General features: G+C 39.7%; 1 protein-coding gene and 1 pseudogene across 1 annotated transcript; both read left to right on the top strand.

Moving 5' to 3' along the window:
* Positions 1-1,516: 1,516 nt before the first annotated feature.
* On the top strand, positions 1,517-5,741 carry LOC116108635 (probable galactinol--sucrose galactosyltransferase 2). The gene is made up of 14 exons (XM_031394881.1): positions 1,517-1,921; positions 2,034-2,296; positions 2,397-2,487; positions 2,586-2,634; positions 2,720-2,811; positions 2,926-3,033; positions 3,132-3,251; positions 3,336-3,746; positions 3,828-3,969; positions 4,324-4,391; positions 4,513-4,647; positions 4,736-4,962; positions 5,052-5,140; positions 5,227-5,741. The coding sequence occupies exons 1-14, from the start codon at positions 1,743-1,745 to the stop codon at positions 5,506-5,508; spliced, it is 2,256 nt and encodes a 751-aa protein (XP_031250741.1). The 5' UTR covers positions 1,517-1,742; the 3' UTR covers positions 5,509-5,741.
* Positions 5,742-12,647: 6,906 nt separating this feature from the next.
* LOC116108668 lies at positions 12,648-16,344 on the top strand (annotated as a pseudogene).
* The last annotated feature ends 4,498 nt before the right edge of the window (positions 16,345-20,842 follow it).

The raw sequence follows: 20,842 nt of genomic DNA, 5'->3' as shown, positions 1-20,842 counted from the left end.
GCTATAAAATTATTTAAAGTTAAATAATCTTAATATTTATTTATAATGTCATCAATATCACATCACTATTATTTATAATGTTTTTCATTTTTACTCATTAACATAAAAAATCAATATTCCTAATTAATTAAATAAATAAAGAAAAAAATGTATCTTTATACCCGGACTAATAAATAATCGAATAAAGACTTTAAATTAACTAATATTAATTTATAATAAACTAATTAAGAAATAAACTATTTAAGGATATTTTCGTTTTTTCAGTCAAATATTAATTAAAAACACTAACAGAACCTAACGAAGGGTAAGAAAATGTCATTTCATTTTGAAACTTGATAGGTGGGAAAGTGTCATTTTATCAAACCTTGCGTGGGAAAATGTCGCTCTCCCTTTGACAATGTTAATCTATAAGTTTCTCTTGGTACATAATTAAAGACAAGAGTATTTTTTGGTAAATTGCTGTATACTTCCGTTGTCGCCTTGCTGGTTTGGGACTTTGAATTTGTACATAAAGAGGATACCATCAATCCACCATTAATATTTTAATCGAAATATTTCTTATCGATGAATGTTATATAGTCTAATATATTTTGAACTTAAATGGAAATTATTACTCTCTACTTCGTATATGAATTTCATTTCACGATTCATTAAAATAACAGATAAATTTATATGTTTTCTTGATAAAAATAAGATAAGAAGTCATATATTTTATTTCAATAGGCTAGATTCATTTAAAATTTATTTATATTTGGAATGGATTTAAATCCTCTTCTTATTTAATTTTATCTAAGCTTTTGAAGATCTATTATCATGTGTCATTTGTGTTACTAAATTTTAACATTCAATTATTAATTTAGGGCTAATGAATTGACCGCTAAAGTTTCCAAAATATCAAATATTTCCCTATTTTGTCGTACTTATTAATAGTTAATAAATGTATATTTTATTATTGTTCTATCATTTATTTTAACATCTAAAATTAAAGATAGGAGATTAAATTTCAAAAGAATTACTATTATTAACCCTTTATATCACCAAAATTCACTCTTTAATTTCCAATTATTTTCCGATAAAAAAAATACAGTCATCCTTGCCTTTGAGACAGTGTTTTTATATGTCATGATTGAACATAAGTAATTGGTAAATAAAGTTGGAAGAAAAAGAGTTCAACAATTAAAAGGCAAAACCTTGTTTGTTTTTATTTAAGTTAACGTTCAAATTTCAATCAAGTCAACGTTGTATTTTTATTCGTTTACTTCGCACCCCAAGGAATTTCAATCTTCAGACGGAAAGATCTATTCGAAAGAAAAGTCAAAACAAAACCAGGATCTTAATCCACTCTAATCCGATTCATCGCCTCGTCAGTTGGACCAGCTTGGAACCATCGAGATCACCTCGTCAAATACAAGTCTCACTTATCTCTATTATTCAATTTTGTACCAACCCCTTTTTCTTATTATGATTTTATCTGCAACTCGTCGGTAACAAAAATATCTGGAAACTGCCGCTTACTTTCATTTGACCACAGAAAGCGCACGCTCATTGCAGATTTGCAGTTTATTATTTTTTCTAAACAAGTATTACAAGTTGAAATATAAATAGCATAGCTCCACATTCACATATTAGCTTCCATTGACAAATTTTCTTTCTATCATTTCTATACACGTAAATCTGTTGGTGCTTTCGCATTGGTCATTTTGATCCAAGAAACCAAATCATTTATAGTTAGAACTTAGAAGATGACAATCACAGCCACCCCTAGCATCAAAGATGGCTGCCTCATGCTTAGGGGCAAGGTGGTTTTGACTGGAGTTTCTCAGAATGTTGTTGTTTCTCCGGCAAACTCCGGCTCAGCTTTCATTGGCGCAACTTCTACAACTCCCAGTTCTCGCCATGTTTTCACTCTTGGTGTGCTTCAGTAAGTTTTTCTTATTTGTCAACTGTTATACAGAATCAAGTATGTTATTTGTCTTTTCTTTCTTAAAAATTAAATTTGGTTTTACATAATTACATGAATGTGGGTATTGCAGGGGATATAAGTTTTTGTGTCTGTTTAGATTCAAAATCTGGTGGATGATACCACGCGTTGGGAGATCCTGTAGTGAAATTCCCACGGAGACTCAAATGCTTCTCTTGGAAGCAAGAGAAGACTCTGCCCTGCACGATGAGGCTTCTTCTGATTCTGCTTCAGAAGACACCTTCTACATTCTTTTGTTGCCTGTGTTAGATGGACAATTCAGGACAACTTTGCAAGGGACTCCGGCGAATGAGCTCCAGTTCTGCATCGAGAGTGGTCAGTTGGCTCAGCTATGAATTACTTCTAGCGTTTTATAACAAACCATTTGTCATTTTGTTCATGTTTTTCTTATTCTGATTTGCTTTCGAATCTTCAGGAGATGCCAATGTTCAAACCTCTCAATCCTACGAGGCAGTTTTTATGAATTCAGGAAACAATCCATTTGAGCTCATCAAGGATTCCATCAAGTAATGTCTATTCAAAAATATTAGAAGTCACGACCTTCTTTCAATACGTAATCTCTTTTGAAATTAACAGAGATTTTTCTGCATTTCTAATTGCGTAGGATATTGGAGAAGCACAAGGGTACTTTCAGTCGCATTGAAAACAAGAAGGTAGAAAATCCAAATCCTTATAGTTTGGGCATTTGATTAATGGGAATTTCATTCCAATTACTGAATATTATGCTTTAATTACTAGATCCCTGCACATTTAGACTGGTTTGGATGGTGCACATGGGATGCTTTTTATACAGAAGTCAACCCCCAAGGAATCAAAGAGGGCCTTCAGAGGTATGATAAAAATTCATATCTATTTCACTTTTGTAATTTGAATTGAAGGTTTACCAATCTGTAACTTATCTAATGTCGCAAACAACCATTAACCTAGTTCTGTTTTACCTACAGTTTTCTGGAAGGTGGATGTTCACCAAAATTTCTTATCATTGACGATGGATGGCAAGAGACAATAAATGAATTCCACAAAGAAGGTGAACCACTAATAGAGGGGACACAGTAAGTTTCCTTTTCATAATTTAATAGTTCCTTGCAGCATGTAGAAGCAATGTGCCTCAATTTGTTAATTATGACTTCCTTTCTCTGTTGACCTGTAGGTTTGCCACCAGATTGGTAGACATCAAAGAAAACAACAAGTTCAAGAGTTCAAACTCTAATAGCACATGCATAGATCTCCATGGGTTTATTGATGACATCAAGGAGAAATATGGACTAAAGTAAGATTTACAAATTGAATCTGGAATTTAGATTTTGTTATTCCTTTACAGTATATAACGCTTGAGAATTATCAAATAATGCAGATATGTTTACATGTGGCATGCTTTGGCTGGTTACTGGGGAGGTGTTCACCCATCATCTGAGATAATGGGAAAATACAACCCAAAGCTTGCTTATCCAATTCAGTCACCCGGTAATATCGGGAATCTCAGGGACATTGCCATGGACAGTTTGGAGAGATATGGAGTTGGAATTATTGATCCCCAGAAGATCTTTGATTTTTACAATGATCTCCATGGCTACCTTGCTAGCAGTGGGGTAGATGGGGTGAAGGTTGATGTTCAGAATTTGATAGAAACCTTAGGTTCTGGATATGGCGGACGGGTGTCATTGACTAGACGGTATCAACGAGCACTTGAACAATCCGAAGCCCGGAACTTCACAGACAACAACCTGATTTGCTGCATGAGTCACAACTCTGACTCAATTTACAGGTTTGTACCTGCTTCTGGAAACATTTATCTAAACTTACAAGTTTGAATACACGTTCTAATTTGAGTGATGGTTATTGCCAGTTCAAAGATGAGTGCAGTTGCAAGAGCATCGGAGGATTTTATGCCAAGAGAGCTAAATCTCCAGACCTTACATATTGCTTCTGTGGCTTTTAACAGTCTTTTACTGGGGGAAATTGTGGTGCCAGATTGGGACATGTTTCACGTAAGATATTGCTTTATACATTCACTTTTTTGTTTAGAAAACTTTCCTGAACCCGACAAACAGAGTGGGGAAAATTGTTAAAATTCATAACAAGATACAAAGAAAATGATCGCTATTAGTTAGCCCAAACTAAGAATTCTTGCTGTAACAAACGCTTTGAAAAATGATATATGATTAAGCCTAAACCAAGTTAATTTGAGCAAAAGAGGAGAAATAGTTAATAAGCTTTGAAACATAGCTTTGTTTTATAGATTTAGAATTCAAGACTCCATCTTCAAGTGCTTTTTCTCATTACTGCAGAAACATAGATCCACAAGTTGCAAATATGTTAAATTATTTCTTTCTTCATTGCAGAGCAAACATGAATCAGCAGAGTTCCATGCTGCAGCAAGAGCATTGGGTGGGTGTGCAATATATGTAAGGTAAATCAAAGAAGCCGATGATCTAATGTCCTCTACATTACAGAAAATTATAATGATTTTTTTCATTATGATCTGAAAGAGATATAATGCATTAATTTTTTTTGGATTCATGTTCTTGCAGTGACCAGCCAGGCATTCATGACTTTAAAATCCTTAAAAAGCTTGTGCTTCCTGATGGGTCTATCCTAAGAGCTAGACATGCCGGCCGTCCTACTCGAGATTCTTTATTTAAAGATCCTGTCATGGATGGAGAAAGGTATATTATAAAATTCTCTAGTTCATGATTGATTATAGAATTCAACAAGTATTTGGCCATAATCGCAACGTGCTTGCCTCTTTTGAAGTCTGCTGAAGATATGGAATTTGAATAAATTATCTGGAGTCGTAGGTGTGTTTAACTGCCAAGGAGCTGGAAGTTGGCCATTGAAACATGCAGCTGAAGATGTGCCTACCACACCATCTCCACCTTCATCCATTTCTGGCCATGTTAGTCCCCTTGATGTTGAATTTCTCAAAGAGGTTGCAGGCGAAAATTGGAATGGAGAATGTGCAGTATATGCTACCAATTCAGGTTAACATTTGATTCTCATCTTAGTTTGACCTGAACAATTGAACAAATTAATTTTTTTCGTATTAATGAGATATTTTTTCGTATTGTAGGAATTCTTTCTAAGTTATCAAAGAAAGGAAATCTCAAAGTATCCTTGGCCACTCTTCAATGTGAAATATATACCATCTCTCCTATTCGGGTCAGTAATCAACCACACTTTTTATCTTGTGAATTCAGTTTTTTTATAAGGTCTAATAGCAATAACCTATATATTGTGTGAAACAGGTTTTTGGTCAGAATCTTCTGTTTGCTCCAATAGGGCTGCTTGACATGTACAACACAGGAGGAGCTGTGGAAGCAATGAATTACATCAGGGATCATTCTGAATGCAGAATAAAAATAAAAGGCAAAGGCTGTGGCCGATTTGGAGCCTTCTCAAGCACTAAACCGAAGTGTTGTATCGTGGACATGAAGGAAGAAGAATTCACCTACAATGCTCAAGATGGACTATTGACTGTCAAACTTGATGGTGATTGTAATTTAAGAGAGATTGAATTTGTATACTGAGTGTCATATGCATGTTCAAGGTAATTTGAGAAACGAAGAATTGCTGCATCTCCCAAGGACTGATTTAAATGTTGCATTAGTGGTTATAAAGCAGAAGGTACATTTCATATTTGCGCCGATAAATTGAAAACCCAGATAAAATCTGTTATGCATAAAAAGTCATGCTTATGTCAGCTCAATAAATGTCTTTTTGTACTAGCTGTCAAACTCATACCTCCTCAAAGATATTCATACTAACCTTATCTCATTTCAAAAGATGAATGGACGAGAGTCTTTCATGTGTCAAGACAACTTGCGAAACACTCATTATATTGACCTCAAAGGTGTATAAATTGACATTTCTCTTCCCGAAAAAGGAGGCTGGACATATGAGAGCTAGGCATAGATTTGAGCTCAAGTCTTTCTCTCTGTAAACATTGTATTTTTTCATCTTTGTATGTCTTATGGGCAAAATCATAGAGATAGTTAGAGATCAATAAAATAACAGTGGATGTATGATTTGCTTTAAGCATCCGAATCACTATAAAAACCTCTCTTGTTAGTCTATTATTCATGTTTTCTACAACATATATAATCTCAGCTCCATATTCAAATCTCATGGATTCATCACGTATAATTTCTAAGGCTCTCTTAGCACTTTGCACGTATAAGTCGTTGATGTCCAAAATCAAGCGTCAACAATTTGGTGGCCTATGCAGGTCTCAAACCTTCGTCAAAGTTCTCTGATCGCATGCCCAGATCGTTGATCGTACGCTCAGATCGCACACTCAAATCACGCATTTAAGATAGTTGAGATCACGCATTTAGATCACGTGGCCAGATCGCTGATCTTTAGCTTCAAATCGCGCGTTCAAATAGCCTAGATCGCATGGCCATATCGCTGATCGCAAGCTCAAGTTGTCCTGATCTTCGGCTTCAGATCGTTGATCTTTAGCTTCAAATCGCGTGTTCAGATCGTTGATTGCACGCTGAGATCCTTGATCTCTTGATCTGAGATCGAGCTCCTTATGATCTGAGGTCGAGCTCGTTATGCTCTCTGATAGAGCTCGTTATGCTTTTTGATCGAGCTCCTTATTATCTCAGATCGAGCTCCTATTAGATCGCGATTAGCTCCTAGCTCTCAAATTGCGATCAGCTTTTAGCTTTGATATTGCGAACAGCCTCAGCTTTAGATCGCTCCAAACTCTCAGATCGCAGTCCTAGCTCTCAACACTCGATCGCGCCAGGAATAATTCGAGCTCTTCGGTTCGAGACTGTAGCCTATAGTGCAACAGACATTCAGATCAAAGACCTTAGTTTCTGAAGCGCGATTACACACTCCAAAAACTGGGGGGCTTCTATTATGCCTAAAAAGTCACGCTTATGTCAGCTCAATAAATGTCTTTTTGTACTAGCTGTCAAGCCCATACCTCCTCAAAGATCTTCATACCAACCCTATCTTATTTCAAAAGATGAATGGATGAGAGTCTTCCACGTGTCAAGGCAACTTGCAAAACACTCATTACATTGACCTCAAAGGTGTATAAATTGACACTTCTCTTCCCGAAAAAGGGGGCCGGGCATATGAGAGCTAGGCATAGATTTGAGCTCAATTCTTTCTCTTTGTAAACATTGTATTTCTTCATGTTTGTATGTCTTATGGGCAAAATCATAGAGATAGTCAGAGATCAATAAAATAACAGTGGATGTAGGATTTGCTTTAAGCATCCGAACCACTATAAAAACCTCTCTTGTCAGTTTATTCATGTTTTTTGCAACATATATAATCTCAGCTACATATTCAAATTTCATGGATTCATCACATGTAATTTCTAAGGCTCTCTTAGCACTTTGCACGTGCAAGTCGTTGGCATCCAAAATCAAGCATCAACAAAATCATTTTTCCTAAAGTGACTGAAGCCAAATACAACGGTTGTTTTTGCAGCGGTGGGGAGGGTACTGGAGTTTCAATTTAATATAATCTAATTTAGTACGTTAATAGTTGAAGGAAAATCTAAGTGTGATGTGTTATGGACACTTGCTGAATTGGGAGAATTAGTGGCCAGTTTCAATCTCCATTGTTGCCGCTTAGAAGGTCGAGTACTTTCCAAACGATGGGGAAGATACTTGTTAATCTCTTTCACAAATTCTTTTACTAGCTGCCACATGCGGTTTCATGGCCATACGCGATGGTTTTCTTAAGAGCAGGACAGGACACGTTTTATGCTAACTTGTTTCTATCCACACGTATTGGCCATGTAATCACTCTGCTAGAGGGTTGACAAGGCTGAGAATGAATTAGACTGATGAAGCAAGACAAATTTATGCAATAAGGAAGCAAATCAAGAGAAACAGAGGAAAAAAAACAGAAGAAAAAACAGACGAGAGCTGAAGCTGTATTTCCTTCACATATACGTCAATACAATATACATGACTAACAAAATATATAAACATCTGACGCACCATCCCTTAATTAAAGGACAACATACATAAAGTAGCAATAGTTCCTTAAAATAAGGATCACCAAACATTTTAACCAAAAAACTTCAACTAATACAACTACTCCACTGACTTGAAAGAAAGTAAGAGATATAAACAACCTCAATCTTCTAACACTCCTCCTTGAGGTGTTTGTTATTTAATACCCCAAGTTTCATTCTCAGATTTTCGAACTTAGGCTTAGGAAGAGCTTTGGTCAAAATGTCTGCCACTTGATCTTCTGAACTGCAGTACATCAAGTTGATTTCACATGTGTTTTCAGCCTCACGAATAGCATGAAACTTGACACTAATATGCTTAGTCCTACCATGATGAACTGGATTTTTGGTAATTGCTATGGCTGCCTTGTTATCCACAAAGAGTGTAACACTTCCTTGTTCATCTTGTCCCAAATCTGAAAGAATTTTTCGCAGCCAAATAGCCTGATTAGCAGCACTTGCAGCAACTACATACTCAGCTTCTACAGATGATTGAGCTACTATTTCTTGTTTTTTTGAGTTCCAACAGAATAGCACTTCCAAATGAAAAACAGTAACCCAAAGTGCTTTTAAAGTCATCTAAGCTCCCTACCCAGTCACTGTCTGAGTAGTCTATAAGTTGACTACTACCATCTTTAGAGAACCACAAACCAAAATCAATAGTTCCCCTTATGTACCGTAACACCCTTTTGGCAGCACACCTGTGAGATTTTCCTGGTGAATGCATAAACCTGGACAGTAGAGATGTAGCAAACATTATATCTGGCCTGGTAGAGGATAAATAAAGCATGCTGCCTATGAGACTTCTATATAATGTAGCATTTGCTTTCTCTTCTAAGTCATCAATGTTCTTCAATTTTTCATTCACTGCTGAAGGTGTTGCAACAACCTTGCAACCTTCCATTTGAAATCTTTTCAACAGATCTTAAGCATATTTTTTCTGAGAGATGAATATGCCTGAGTGATCTTGATTTATTTCCATACCCAGAAAGTACTTCATTTCACCCAAGTCTGACATCTCAAATTCTTTTTCCATATTCTCCTTGAAATCAGATACTGATTTCATATCTCCTCCTATCACAAAGATGTCATCAACATACAAGGAGACAATAAGAGATGGATCACCATTTACCTTCTTAACATAAAGAGTGGATTCATTTGGACTGCAGCATAAATCTTGGTTCAACAAGTAAGTACGTATCTTGCTGTACCAGGTTTTTGGTGCCTATTTCAGGCCATAAAGAGCCTTATGCAGCTTATAAACCTGCTCTTCTTTCCCAGGCACCTTGAAACCTTCAGGTTGCTCTACATATATATCTTCATCAAGTATACCATTCAAAAAAGCAGCTTTAACATCAAGATTGTATATTTTCCAGCCAAGTTTAGCAGATAAAGCCACAAGCAATCTGATTGTATCATACCTAGCTCCTGGGGCAAAAGTGTCAGTGAAATCAATGCCATATTGTTGTAGATATCCTTTGACAACTAATCTAGCTTTGAGCTTGTTTATAGTGCCATCAGGATTGAATTTTGTTCTATAGATCCACTTGACACCAATCACCTTGTGATTTTCTGGTTTTTGAACTAGGCTCCACGTAGAGTTCTTATTAATCATTTCCATTTCATTCTTCATTGCTGTTTTCCACCCTTCATTGCAGACAACTTCATCAAATGAAATTGGCTCTAAAGAGGCCACATTACACCTGCCATAAATATCTTCAAGAGATCACATTTTTGTTGCAAGAGTACTTTCTTCATCACCGGAATATGAATAATTTTCTGACAAGATATTGGTTCCAGGATTTGAACTTGAACCTACTTTCACTTCATTATCATCTGCCCAGCTCCAAATTGCTTGTTCATCAAATATGACATTCCTACTAACCATAAATTTATTGGTTGAGGGATTGTACACTCTATAGCCCTTAGATACTTGGCTGTAACCAACAAACACCCCTTTCTCTGATTTTGCTTCTAACTTGCTTCTTCTTTCACTTGGAACAAGAGCATAACAAACTCATCCAAATATTCTTAGATGATCAACAGAAGGTTTACAACCATGCCAGATTTCATAAGGAGTGGCATTATTCAAGGCTTTAGTGGACAACAAATTTAACAAATACACTGAAGTATTTGCTGCCTCAGCCCAAAAATGTTTAGGTAGTTTTTTTTCAAACATCAAACACCTAGACATTTCCATCACTGACCTATTTTTCCTTTCACTCACTCCATTTTACTGTGGAGTGTAAGGAGTGGTCAGTTGATGTATTATACCTTCTATTTTGCAGAAAGAGGAGAATTCTTTTGAAGTATATTCTGAGCCATTATCTGATCTGAACAACTTTAGTTTGCACCCTGACTGCTTTTCCACTTCTGCCTTGAATCTCTTGAACACATCAAAAACTTCTGACTTTTGCTTCAAGAAGTAAATCCAGCAATGTCTTGAGAAGCCATCAATAAAGATTAAAAAGTATTTGCTCCCATTTAGAGAAGCAACACTCATTGGTCCACATAAATCTGAGTGAACAAGCTGCAGTTTCTCAGTGGCTTTCCATTTGCTGCTTGAAAAGGTAACTTGGATTGTTTGCCGAACTGACATACTTCACAGACGCCATGATGATCATCAACAGTTGGTAAATCTAGCACTAGCTCCTTATCATGCATAATTTTTAAAGTTGCATAGTTGAAGTGTCCAAGCCTTCTATGCCATAAATTTGAATCAATTTCAGTATGCTGATAAGCCTTAGTGCTAGCTACATTCCCGTCTATAGCAAAATTCTTTGCTATCATATTGACAGTCATAAGTTCACTACCACAAGGATCAACAATGGTGCATGATTTATTTTGAAAATGTAGAGAATAAACTTTTTCTAGCATCTGCCCTACACTTAGCAAGTTATGATTAATCTTAGGTACATAAAGAACATCTTGAATGTATTTGGTACCTGCTGGAGTATCAATCACAGTTGCTCCTCTTCCCTTGACATCTAGCATTTCACCATTTCCAATTTTCACTTTGGACAAATAAGATTCATCCAAGTCTTTGAGAATGTTAGCATCAAAGGTCATATGGTTTGAACAACCACTATCTATTAACCAGGAGGATTGATTATTCTGAGTTGCACAACAAGTTGCAACAAAAAGATTTTCTCCAGCATCTTTTTGTTTCTCAATTGAATGAATTTGCTGAGTTTGTTGAGCTTGTTGAGCTTGGATTCCACTTACATTTTTACACACTTTATCAATGTGTCCAAGCTGGTTACATGACCTGCATCTGACGTTAGGTCTGTACCAGCAATAATATGGAGAATGCCCCTTCTTTTTACAATGAGGACAAGGAGCATACTTGCCTTTCTTTTCACCTTGCAACTTGCCCTTTCCTTTTCTCTCCTCCTTTCTGTCAACAGTCTGCTTCTTCATTGAGTTATTGATAGAATGTTTCTCTGCAGCTTAGCATTAAGAGCACTTTTTGCAAATTCTTCATGCCTTAGCTCTCCTTTGGTCTTGAGCTTTCAGGGCATTTATCACTTCAGACAAGGTAAGATCAAAGAAATTTTTAGAGTCTTCAAGAGAGGAGATTTTAGCCTCATACCTCTCAGGAATGCTCACTAGAATTTTCTCCACAATCCTCTGATCAGAAAGAGTTTCACCCATTAACCTTATCTGATTTACAACTTTGATAATTCTATCAGCATATTCCTTAATAGTTTCAGCCTCCCTCATTTTCAGAACTTCTAACTCTCTCCTTAGATTAAGGACATTCATCTACCTTGATCTTTCATTCCCTAAGGAGTCTTCTTCAATCTTTCCCATGCTTCCTTAGCAGTCTCACACACAACAATCTTTGTGAATACTGCATCAGTTACAGCTTGATGAATGATTGATAAAGCTTTAGGTGCTTTAGCAACTTCTTCTTCATGCAATCTTAACTGATTTAATGTTGGATTTGGCCCCAAAGGAGGAGGTTGTTTCTCCTCCTCCACATATTGCCATAGGCCTAATCCTCTCATGTAGCCTTTCATTTTGACAGCCCATAAATGATAGAGCTCACCGTTATCACTGGTGGTGACATGGATGAAGATGAAGAAGCCATGGTGAACTACTGATCAAAACAGAATATTAAAACTCTGATAACTTTAGAATGAACACACCCCTTAAGATCAGAAAAGCTCTGATACCATGTTGTCAAGGCTGAGAATGAATTAGACTGATGAAGCAAGACAAATTTATGCAATAAGGAAGCAAATCAAGAGAAACAAAAGAAAAAACAGACGAGAGCTGAAGCTGTATTTCATTCACATATACGTCAATACAATATACATGACTAACAAAATATATAAACATCTGACGCACCATCCCTTAATTAAAGCACAACATACATAAAGTAGCAACAGTTCCTTAAAATAAGGATCATCAAACATTTTAACCAAAAAACTTCAACTAATACAACTACTCCACTGACTTGAAAGAAAGTAAGAGATACAAACAACCTCAATCTTCTAACATAGAGCCAAAAGAATATCTGTATAATCTTTCTGAAGAATGGATTTCAGATTAAAAGAGCAGCTTGCCGCTAAGAAAGTAACAGAAACAAATTGCAGAACTTATATATGTAGTGAGAATGTAGGGTTGGTAAACTAAATGTTATATGAGTAAGTTAGAAACATTAGCAGTTTGATAAAAATGACAATCACTAGCACGCCGTGCATCAAAGATGGCGTCCTTGCCGGGTGCGCGGCAAGTTGTTCTGTCTCAGGTTCCGGATAATATCACGGTTAAGCCCGTGATTGATGGCTCAGCTTTCATTGGAGCAAGTTCAGCTAGTCCAAGCAGTCGTCATGTCTAAGTCTTGGAGTTCTTGAGAGAGATATGTTGGTTTTGGGTTGTCTTTTGTGCTATTGATGAATCTTCATGGTAATATATTTTGGTTCTCTTTTAGTAATGTAATTGAATGAAGTTTTGTCAATGAGAAGTGCAACTTTGCTCCATGTTTCTTTGCATTTTCTGAACTTCTATTATTTGGTATCCTCACTGTAGGGGACACAGACTTATGATTCTCTATAGATTCAAAGTCTGGTGGATGATACCTTGTTTCGGAAGAAAAGCGAGTGATTTTCCCAAGAAACTCAATTCTTTCTCTTGGAAGCAAAAGAAGAATCAACCATCCAAAAAAATCTCGAGCAAAAAACTGTGAACACCTTCTATGTTCTGTTATTACCTGTACTTGATGTACATTTCGGCCGTTGGCAAGGAACACCTATGGATCAGCTTCAATTATGCCTCGAAGTGGTTATTTATCTCTAACTAATTTTTTTTTTTTTTTTTTTTTTTAGGTTTATTATTTTTCCTATTTAGTTTTATTTATTTTTGGTTCTGATTGAACTTTTGGTTGTCAGGGGATCCCAATGTCCAGACCTCCCATGTTCTGGAGGCAGTTTTCATAAATTCAGGAGACAACTCATTTAAGCTCGTCAAAAATTCTCTCAGGTATGTTTTATTGGTGACTTGTTTATAATTAAAGGATTCTTCTGTAACAGCCATTAAAAATTTGCTACTTGACTGGCCGATCAAGGCTTGCTTTATCTTACATTGAAAGATTTAACCTGAGAAATTAATGTAATACTGAAATGGTGGGCAATCATGTTTTTCTGTCGGCCATATGATTTCATCTGCTTATGGTGCAGTATATTGGTGAAGCATAAAGGTATATTTAGCTTCATAGAGAACAAGAAGTGGAATATAATAACGTGAAATTCTTGATTCTAAGTTAAAACCTTTGATCAAAACATTAATCATTGCTGTTTTGATTGAGAGCTCCCTGCACGTATAGACTGGTTTGGATGGACCACCTGGGATGCATTTTATACTAAAGCCGATCCAGTCGGAATCGAAGATGGTCTCAACAGGTTATTCCGTCTAATATTTTATTAAGAATATGGCACATTTCCTTCTCATAAAGTTTATCAGAAGGAGGCTGCGTTCCAAAATTCCTGGTTATTGATGATGGATGGCAAACGGCAGCTATAGAACCAAGAAAGAATGGCGAGCCACCCATTAAACAACCAAGGTAATACTACTAAGTTTTTAATCCTTGAAAACTTGGTGGCTTTTTTTAGTCAGTTCACAAATTGTCACCACTGCTCTACTTCTTGTTACATAGGTTTGCAGCTAAGTTGGCGAGTTTTGAGGAAAATGTTAAATTCACAGGCCTGTGCGCAGAAATTTCTTGTGCAGATCTTGGTGAATTACATCAAAGAGAAATATGAACTGAAGTAATGCTCTGATCTAATCATCTACTTAAAGTATTTCTCTAACCCTGCTGCTGCATTTAGTTAGTAAGAGGATTCAATAACAACGCAGATTGGTATATGTGTGGCATGCTATCCATGGTTACTGGGGAGGAGTACTTCCAACATCTGAAGCAATGAAAAAATATAAACCAAAAAATGTAGAATTACTTCAGTCCCCAGGTAACCTAAGACATGTCATATGTGGTACTCTGGACAGCTTGGAGCAAACCAAAGTTGGGATTGTCGACCCCTCGAAAATTTACGATTTTTACAATGATTATCATAGCTATCTCGCGAGTTGTGGTGTAGATGGAGTCAAAGTTGATGTCCAGACTCTGCTAGAAATGCTTGGTGCTGGTTATGGGGGCCGGGTCACTCTTACTAGGTGTTACCTAGAAGCCCTTCAGGATTCTGTTTTGAAGAACTTAAAAGACAATAACCTAATTAACTCCATGTGCATGGGTACAGAGAATATATTCAGGTTTGAATAAAATTTCAGTCATTAAAATTAAAGTTGACTTATAAATGTGAACTTTCAATGAGTTGTTTAGTCAATTTCAGCTTGAAGAAGGCTGCAAATGCCAGAGTATAAGAGGATTTCAAGCCAAACGAGCCAACATTTCAGACGCTGCATATTGCCACTATGGCTTTTGTTAGTCTCTTTGTGGGGGAAATTTGTAGTACCAGATTGGGATATGTTCTACGTAAGATTAGTTAAATCCGTTATGTGTTATATTTTCCCACTCCACATAATATAGAAGTTAATTGCATTTTTCCAGGCTTCAGTCCTTTTGGATATTATCCATTCAAATCCCCTATATTGATTGATAAAGGGGAACATTCATATCAGTGTTACATTTATTTCTTTTACGAAAACCAACTGCCAATTTAGCTCTCTTATAGAAGCTTATCAGCAAGATTTGCAGCATCTGTAAGTCCATCTTCGTTTGTCCATTTTCAGAGTGATCATTATACTGCTGAGTTCCATGGTGCAGCAAGAGCAATAGTTGGTTGCCCGGTATATGTGAGGAGAGTCAAATAAATTCAAATTAAGCTCTCAACTAACACGAAAATATAAATTATTTTCACTGAATAATGTTTCTCTCATATTCTTTCTACAGTGATGTCCCACAGTCATAATTTCAATGTCATCAAAAAACTAGTATTGCCGGATGGCTCAATCTTAAGGGCTAAACTTGCTGGCCGACCAAGACTCGACTGTCTTTTCAATGATCAAGTCACTGATGGAAAGAGGTAATATTGTTGCTGCAATAATAAAACAATCTTGTTTCAACTCTTATGGCAGATAATGACCGGGACGTCATTCACATTGTACTGTACTAACTGCAGTCTCCTGAAGATTTGGAATTTAAATAAGTTATCAGGGATCATTGGTGCTTTTAATTGCCAAAGAGGGTGAGTTTGGCCACCTACGCCAGGTGCTATATATACACCATCATCAGAAGCAACTTCATTCATCTCAGGTTTTGTTAGTCCCCTGGACATTGATTCTCTAGAAGAGATTGCAGATGAAAATTGGAGGGGAGACTGTGCAGTATATGCATTCAATTCAGGTGATCTCGTCAACATTCTTTTGTATTGCCTTTAAGCCTTGCTTGATGTTATTACCATTAACAATGTTTTCACATTGCAGGTTCTCTTTCTACAATGCCACAGAAAGCAAACTTTCAAGTGTCCTTAGATCATTTGACATGTGAACTCTTCACAGTTTCTCCAATCAGGGTCAGTAGTATAAGCCACGGTTCTCCTTTCATCGTCTCTCATTGCTGAAGGTACTAATGAGTTTGTAATTGAAACAGGTTTTCGATGAGGATATTCAGTTTGCTCCAATTGGACTGGTTGATATGTACAATTCAGGAGGAGCAGTTGAAGCCATGAGCTATAGTAATAGTACCGTCAAGATAAAAGTAAGAGGGTGTGGGCGTTTTGGAACATATTCCAACATAAAACCAAGGCCTTGTAAGGTAGAGAAAAAAGAGGAGGAATTCTTATACAATTCCAAAGATGGATTATTGACATTCAAGCTACAAGGCGAATGTAAGTGGAGAGAAATTGAAATTACCTACTGAGATTGCAACGTCCCAGCTGGGGTGTGTATCAGAATCAGTGAAGCAACATGAGCTTGTAAAATAAATGTTCTGCCTAGAAGTTTGTTGATGCTGGAAGTTGGCACCAACGATTGTCACGTGCGTAACGTTGATTAGCTGTTAAATACACGTGAGAATGGAATATATAAAGCAAAATAAATGCAAAGGGAGTTTTTTTAAGTGGTTCGAATGCTAAGGTAGCAAGTCCTACATCCACTGATTTGTATTGATATTAGTGTGGGTTCTTACAAAAGAGTGGGAAAAAGTAAATGTGTTTACAGGAGAGAGAGAGAGAGAGTGTTTCTCAGTATGAAAATGGCCGAATCCCCTTAATGAAGGGGTCTTCTTCATTTTATATCAAACTGAAGCGTGTAATCATCATTAAATCCATAGATTGGTGTGATTGTCAGGATATAATCCGGCTTTATGTCCCATTGCTCTCTTCCCAAGCTGACTTCGCACGATTTATTGCAGGGAAATGGACGCGTGTGGGCTCCATATCATTTGGCAGGCCTGACGTGTGCGTGTCGCTCTGACGGGAGTAGGTCACCCTTCACGTGACTCTCCCACGTCAGTCCTTTAGTTTCCCAGGCATAACAGAAGCCCCCTAGTTTTTAAGGTTTGAGGGTCGAACCTTGGAAACTAAGCCGTATAGGAGGTTTTGGTCGCTCCGACCTGAATGGGATGAGCTCGGCACAGGACTCTTGGCAAACACGCTCTCGCGCAATTCCTTGCTTAAGCAACCTGACAATCTTCATCCTAGCGACCTGGATCTGATGGACGCTCCTTCCTGTGCCTTAGAGATTCAATGAACCTGGTTCTGCACTGTCAGGCGCTCTGCACGCGCTGAAGCGTTTGTCAGACACATTAAATACATCGTGTGCTGACCCGACACTGTTTTGACAGCATTAGTTGCACAGCGCATTCGAAACGACGACTATTATCACGGCATTTAATGCGACGTGGGGCGCATTTAATGCGGGGAGAGAGAGTGGGCTGTCGTTTCGGTTCCGAGGGGTGGTAACCGTCGATTCGCAATCCATATAAAAACTCGCATTTTTCAGATGAGGTCACCAAAATTTCTTTTGTTTCGAGTGAAAAACCTTTGCAAACCAGAAACCATTCTTTTCCGATCGGCACTTCTCAGGCAACTGAAACGAGCTTCGGTCTCGGTTACTCATCGCAGAAGGTAAGATTCTCTTCTTCCTCTTTTTCTTTGCATTTGCTTGATTGGGCGATGGCGTTGGGTCTCCCGGTGTTTCACCAGGGATGTGACGCCGTCATTGGATTCAAGTCGTGTACGGTGGCTCGAGTTACTGTTAGGGTTTAAGAATTTGTCCCCTACCACCGCACGGGACAAACACGAAGGCCTAAATGACCGTGTCTGTCGATGTTGCAGACTGGAATGGAACCGTCAACATCCAGACCCGAGGAAGGAGCCAGCTCGTCCTCGCGGGAAGTTCCCGAGGATGCGTCCCTTGACGTCTTTTCGGTCCTCACCCCAGAGGAATTCGATAGGATTAAACAGCAGTTTGACGTCCACGCGGAGGTGTTCCTCGACCATACCAGGTCATCACGGTGCCCGGCCAATGGCCTTGCCGCGATCTCTGAAGAGATCTTCAAGGGTGGAGGGAGGATTCCCCTCCATCCTTTCATCAGGTCAGTCCTGGATCACTTCGGGATCGCGCCGATGCAGCTGACGCCAAACGCGTACGTCATCGCTGTCGCGATGTACATCGCATGCTGTGAAAGCGGCTTGGGCGAGCCAACTGCAGTGGAGCTCGGCATCGCCTACTATCTCAAAAAGAGCAGGGACAAGGACTCATACTATTTGTCTTGGCGACCTACCATTGCTGCGGGGATACACAACTATCCCAGCAATGCGGGGGCCTACGAGACAAAGTTCTTCTTCTTTGCTATGACGGCTACTGCCGCTTTCAGGATCCAAGTAGGTTTTTCTTCGCTGGGTCCATTGTCTGCTCGCATGATCTATAGTAACGACCTGTTTTCTTTTGCAGTTAACAGAACGACCAGCCAAGACTTACTTGCCGACCCAAACAGGCTCGTATCCTTTGGAGTACTGGACGAGGAGAGCCGGGACGAGGAGGCTTGTGACGACCGCGAACTTGCGGAAGTACGGGTTTTTCAGCGACAAGGCGTCTATAGAACCCCCAGAAGGTAAGTTATACTGGTTCCCTTCTGGTCGTAGGATGATTTCGTTTACTAACGAGCTTAAATGCAGAAACGATGCCTCCAAAGGAGTCCAGGCAGCCCCGTCGAGCGCCATTCGTCTTCCCTCGATCGAGGAGAGAGAGGGCGGCCGAAGCTGCTCGTCCTATCCCGGCACAGCCGGTGCAAACAGTCCCGGCTTCCCAGCCCCGTCCTGTGCAAGAAGCGACCAGGACGAAACAGGCCGCTCAGGCGCCAACCGCTCGCCCAAAGCGGAAGGCTCCGGCCCAGAGGTCGAAGAAGAGGAAGCAGATTCAGCCCGAAGAGTCAGAGACTGAATCTGAGGAACAGCCTCTGAGGTCACGCCAGGAACCCAGGAGGTCGGGCAAGGAGCCCGTGGGCGAGGCGGTCGCTGCTGGCAAGGCGAAGGACACGCCGGTTCTAGACTCATTGGGGAGTCTGCCCGAATACCTGCAGCCAATAGTCTATGGCCTGCTTGAGTGCGAGCTATCGGAGTCGTACGACGAGTTTGCCGACACGGGCGACGACCTGATGAACACGTCGTTCCAGCATCTGAGCAAGGTAAACGAACTGTACTTGAAATTTCATTCTGGTTTATTTCTAACTCATATCTTGTTCGCAGGCGTTGCTCGCGATGAGGATGTCCATGGAAAAGATGCGGCTGGGGGCCGCCAAGAGGACAAGCGACCTTCAGGAAGAGGTCGCAAAGCTGAAGCAGAGCTTGGAGTCCGTTGAAGCAGAAAGAACTCAAGCGTTCGAAGCGGCGAACAGGTATCTGAACCAAAAGAACGCTGCTTTACGAACAGTGGACTTCCAGAAGACGGAGCTCGATCGACGTGCAGAGGAAGTCAAGGAACTTCAAAGGACAACCGTCAGGCTCTCTAAGGAGATCGGAGAAAAGGACCAGGAGCTCTAGGCGACCTTCGCATGGGCTCAGCGAGCTGAAGAAGATAGGGAGGCCTCCGAACAGGAAAGGCTAGCTCTTGAGGCCGAGCTCCAGGAGAGCCGGGGGAGAATCGCTTCTCTGACTGAAGAAATGCAAAACCAGTCAGGGGAGATGGAGGAGAAGGCCGCAAACTGGGCAATCGGGTCCATCTACACCCTGCGAGCAAGGAACCCGGATTTGGACTTGTCCGACCTCCCGGAGGGTTGGCAGGCGACCTTGCGGATCATGGCCGAGGAGGACGACCAGACCGTCGCAGCCGCTCAGGGACCCGACCAGGCAGGTGGTTCCCGCTCGAAGGATCCCCTCGACCAGCCTTAGTGTAATGAATTGTCCTCATTGTAATCGAGTCTTTGACTTTTTGTACATAAATGAAGACATATTTTCTTTACAATTGCAGTTCGCTTTTTCATAAATATGTACACTTTACAATCGATTCACATGCGATTACATATAAATTCTTACACGCGAACAGAACACATGCGAACTGTTTTGAGCGAACAAAGTAATACTTGAACGAAATTAACTAAAATTGAGAGCTGAGTTCGGGATTACTGATAGTATGGTCGGAGGTGCTCGGCATTCCAAGCTCGGGGTACCTTGGAGCCGTTCAACCTTTTGAGATGGTAGGTCCCCGGTCTGATCACTTTGTCGACCCGGTACGGACCTTCCCAGTTAGATCCTAGTACCCCCGCACTTGGCTCTCTAGTCCCGAGGAGAACTTCCTTTAGCACAAGGTCTCCAACCTGGAAGTCTCTTCGCCTGACCTTTGAGTCAAAGAACCTTTTTGCTCGCTGCTGGTAGGCTGCTATCCTTAGTGAAGCCTTGCCGCAATGCTCTTCGACCAGATCCAAACTCGCTCTCAGAAGTGCTTCGTTTTCATCCTCATTGTACAGGTCCCTCCGAAGTGAACCGGTCCCGACCTCTACAGGGATCATCGCTTCGCAGCCATAGGCTAGCGAAAATGGGGTTTCCGAGGTGGAGGTCCTTAGAGTTGTCCTGTACGCCCATAAGACTTCGGGGAGATCGTCAGCCCAATTTCCTTTGGCTGCCCCGAGCTTGGCCTTCAGAGTGTGCTTGATGGTCTTGTTGACTGCTTCAACTTGGCCATTCGCTTGCGGTCTGGCGACTGAGGCAAATTTTTTATGGATGCCCAGCTCGTCGCAGAACTGCTTGAACTCCTCATTATCGAATTGCTTTCCATTATCTGAGATGAGGGTGTGAGGAATTCCGTAGCGGCACACTATGTTCTTGAAAACGAAGTCTTTCAGCTTTCTGGTCGTGATCGCGGCTAGAAGCCCCCTAGTTTTTAAGGTTTGAGGGTCGACCTTGGAAACTAAGCCGTAT

Source organism: Pistacia vera, unplaced genomic scaffold (genome assembly GCF_008641045.1).
Source record: "Pistacia vera cultivar Batoury unplaced genomic scaffold, PisVer_v2 Contig567, whole genome shotgun sequence".
NCBI classification, from domain to species: Eukaryota; Viridiplantae; Streptophyta; class Magnoliopsida; order Sapindales; family Anacardiaceae; genus Pistacia; species Pistacia vera.
This window is presented reverse-complemented; position numbering and strand designations above follow the sequence as displayed.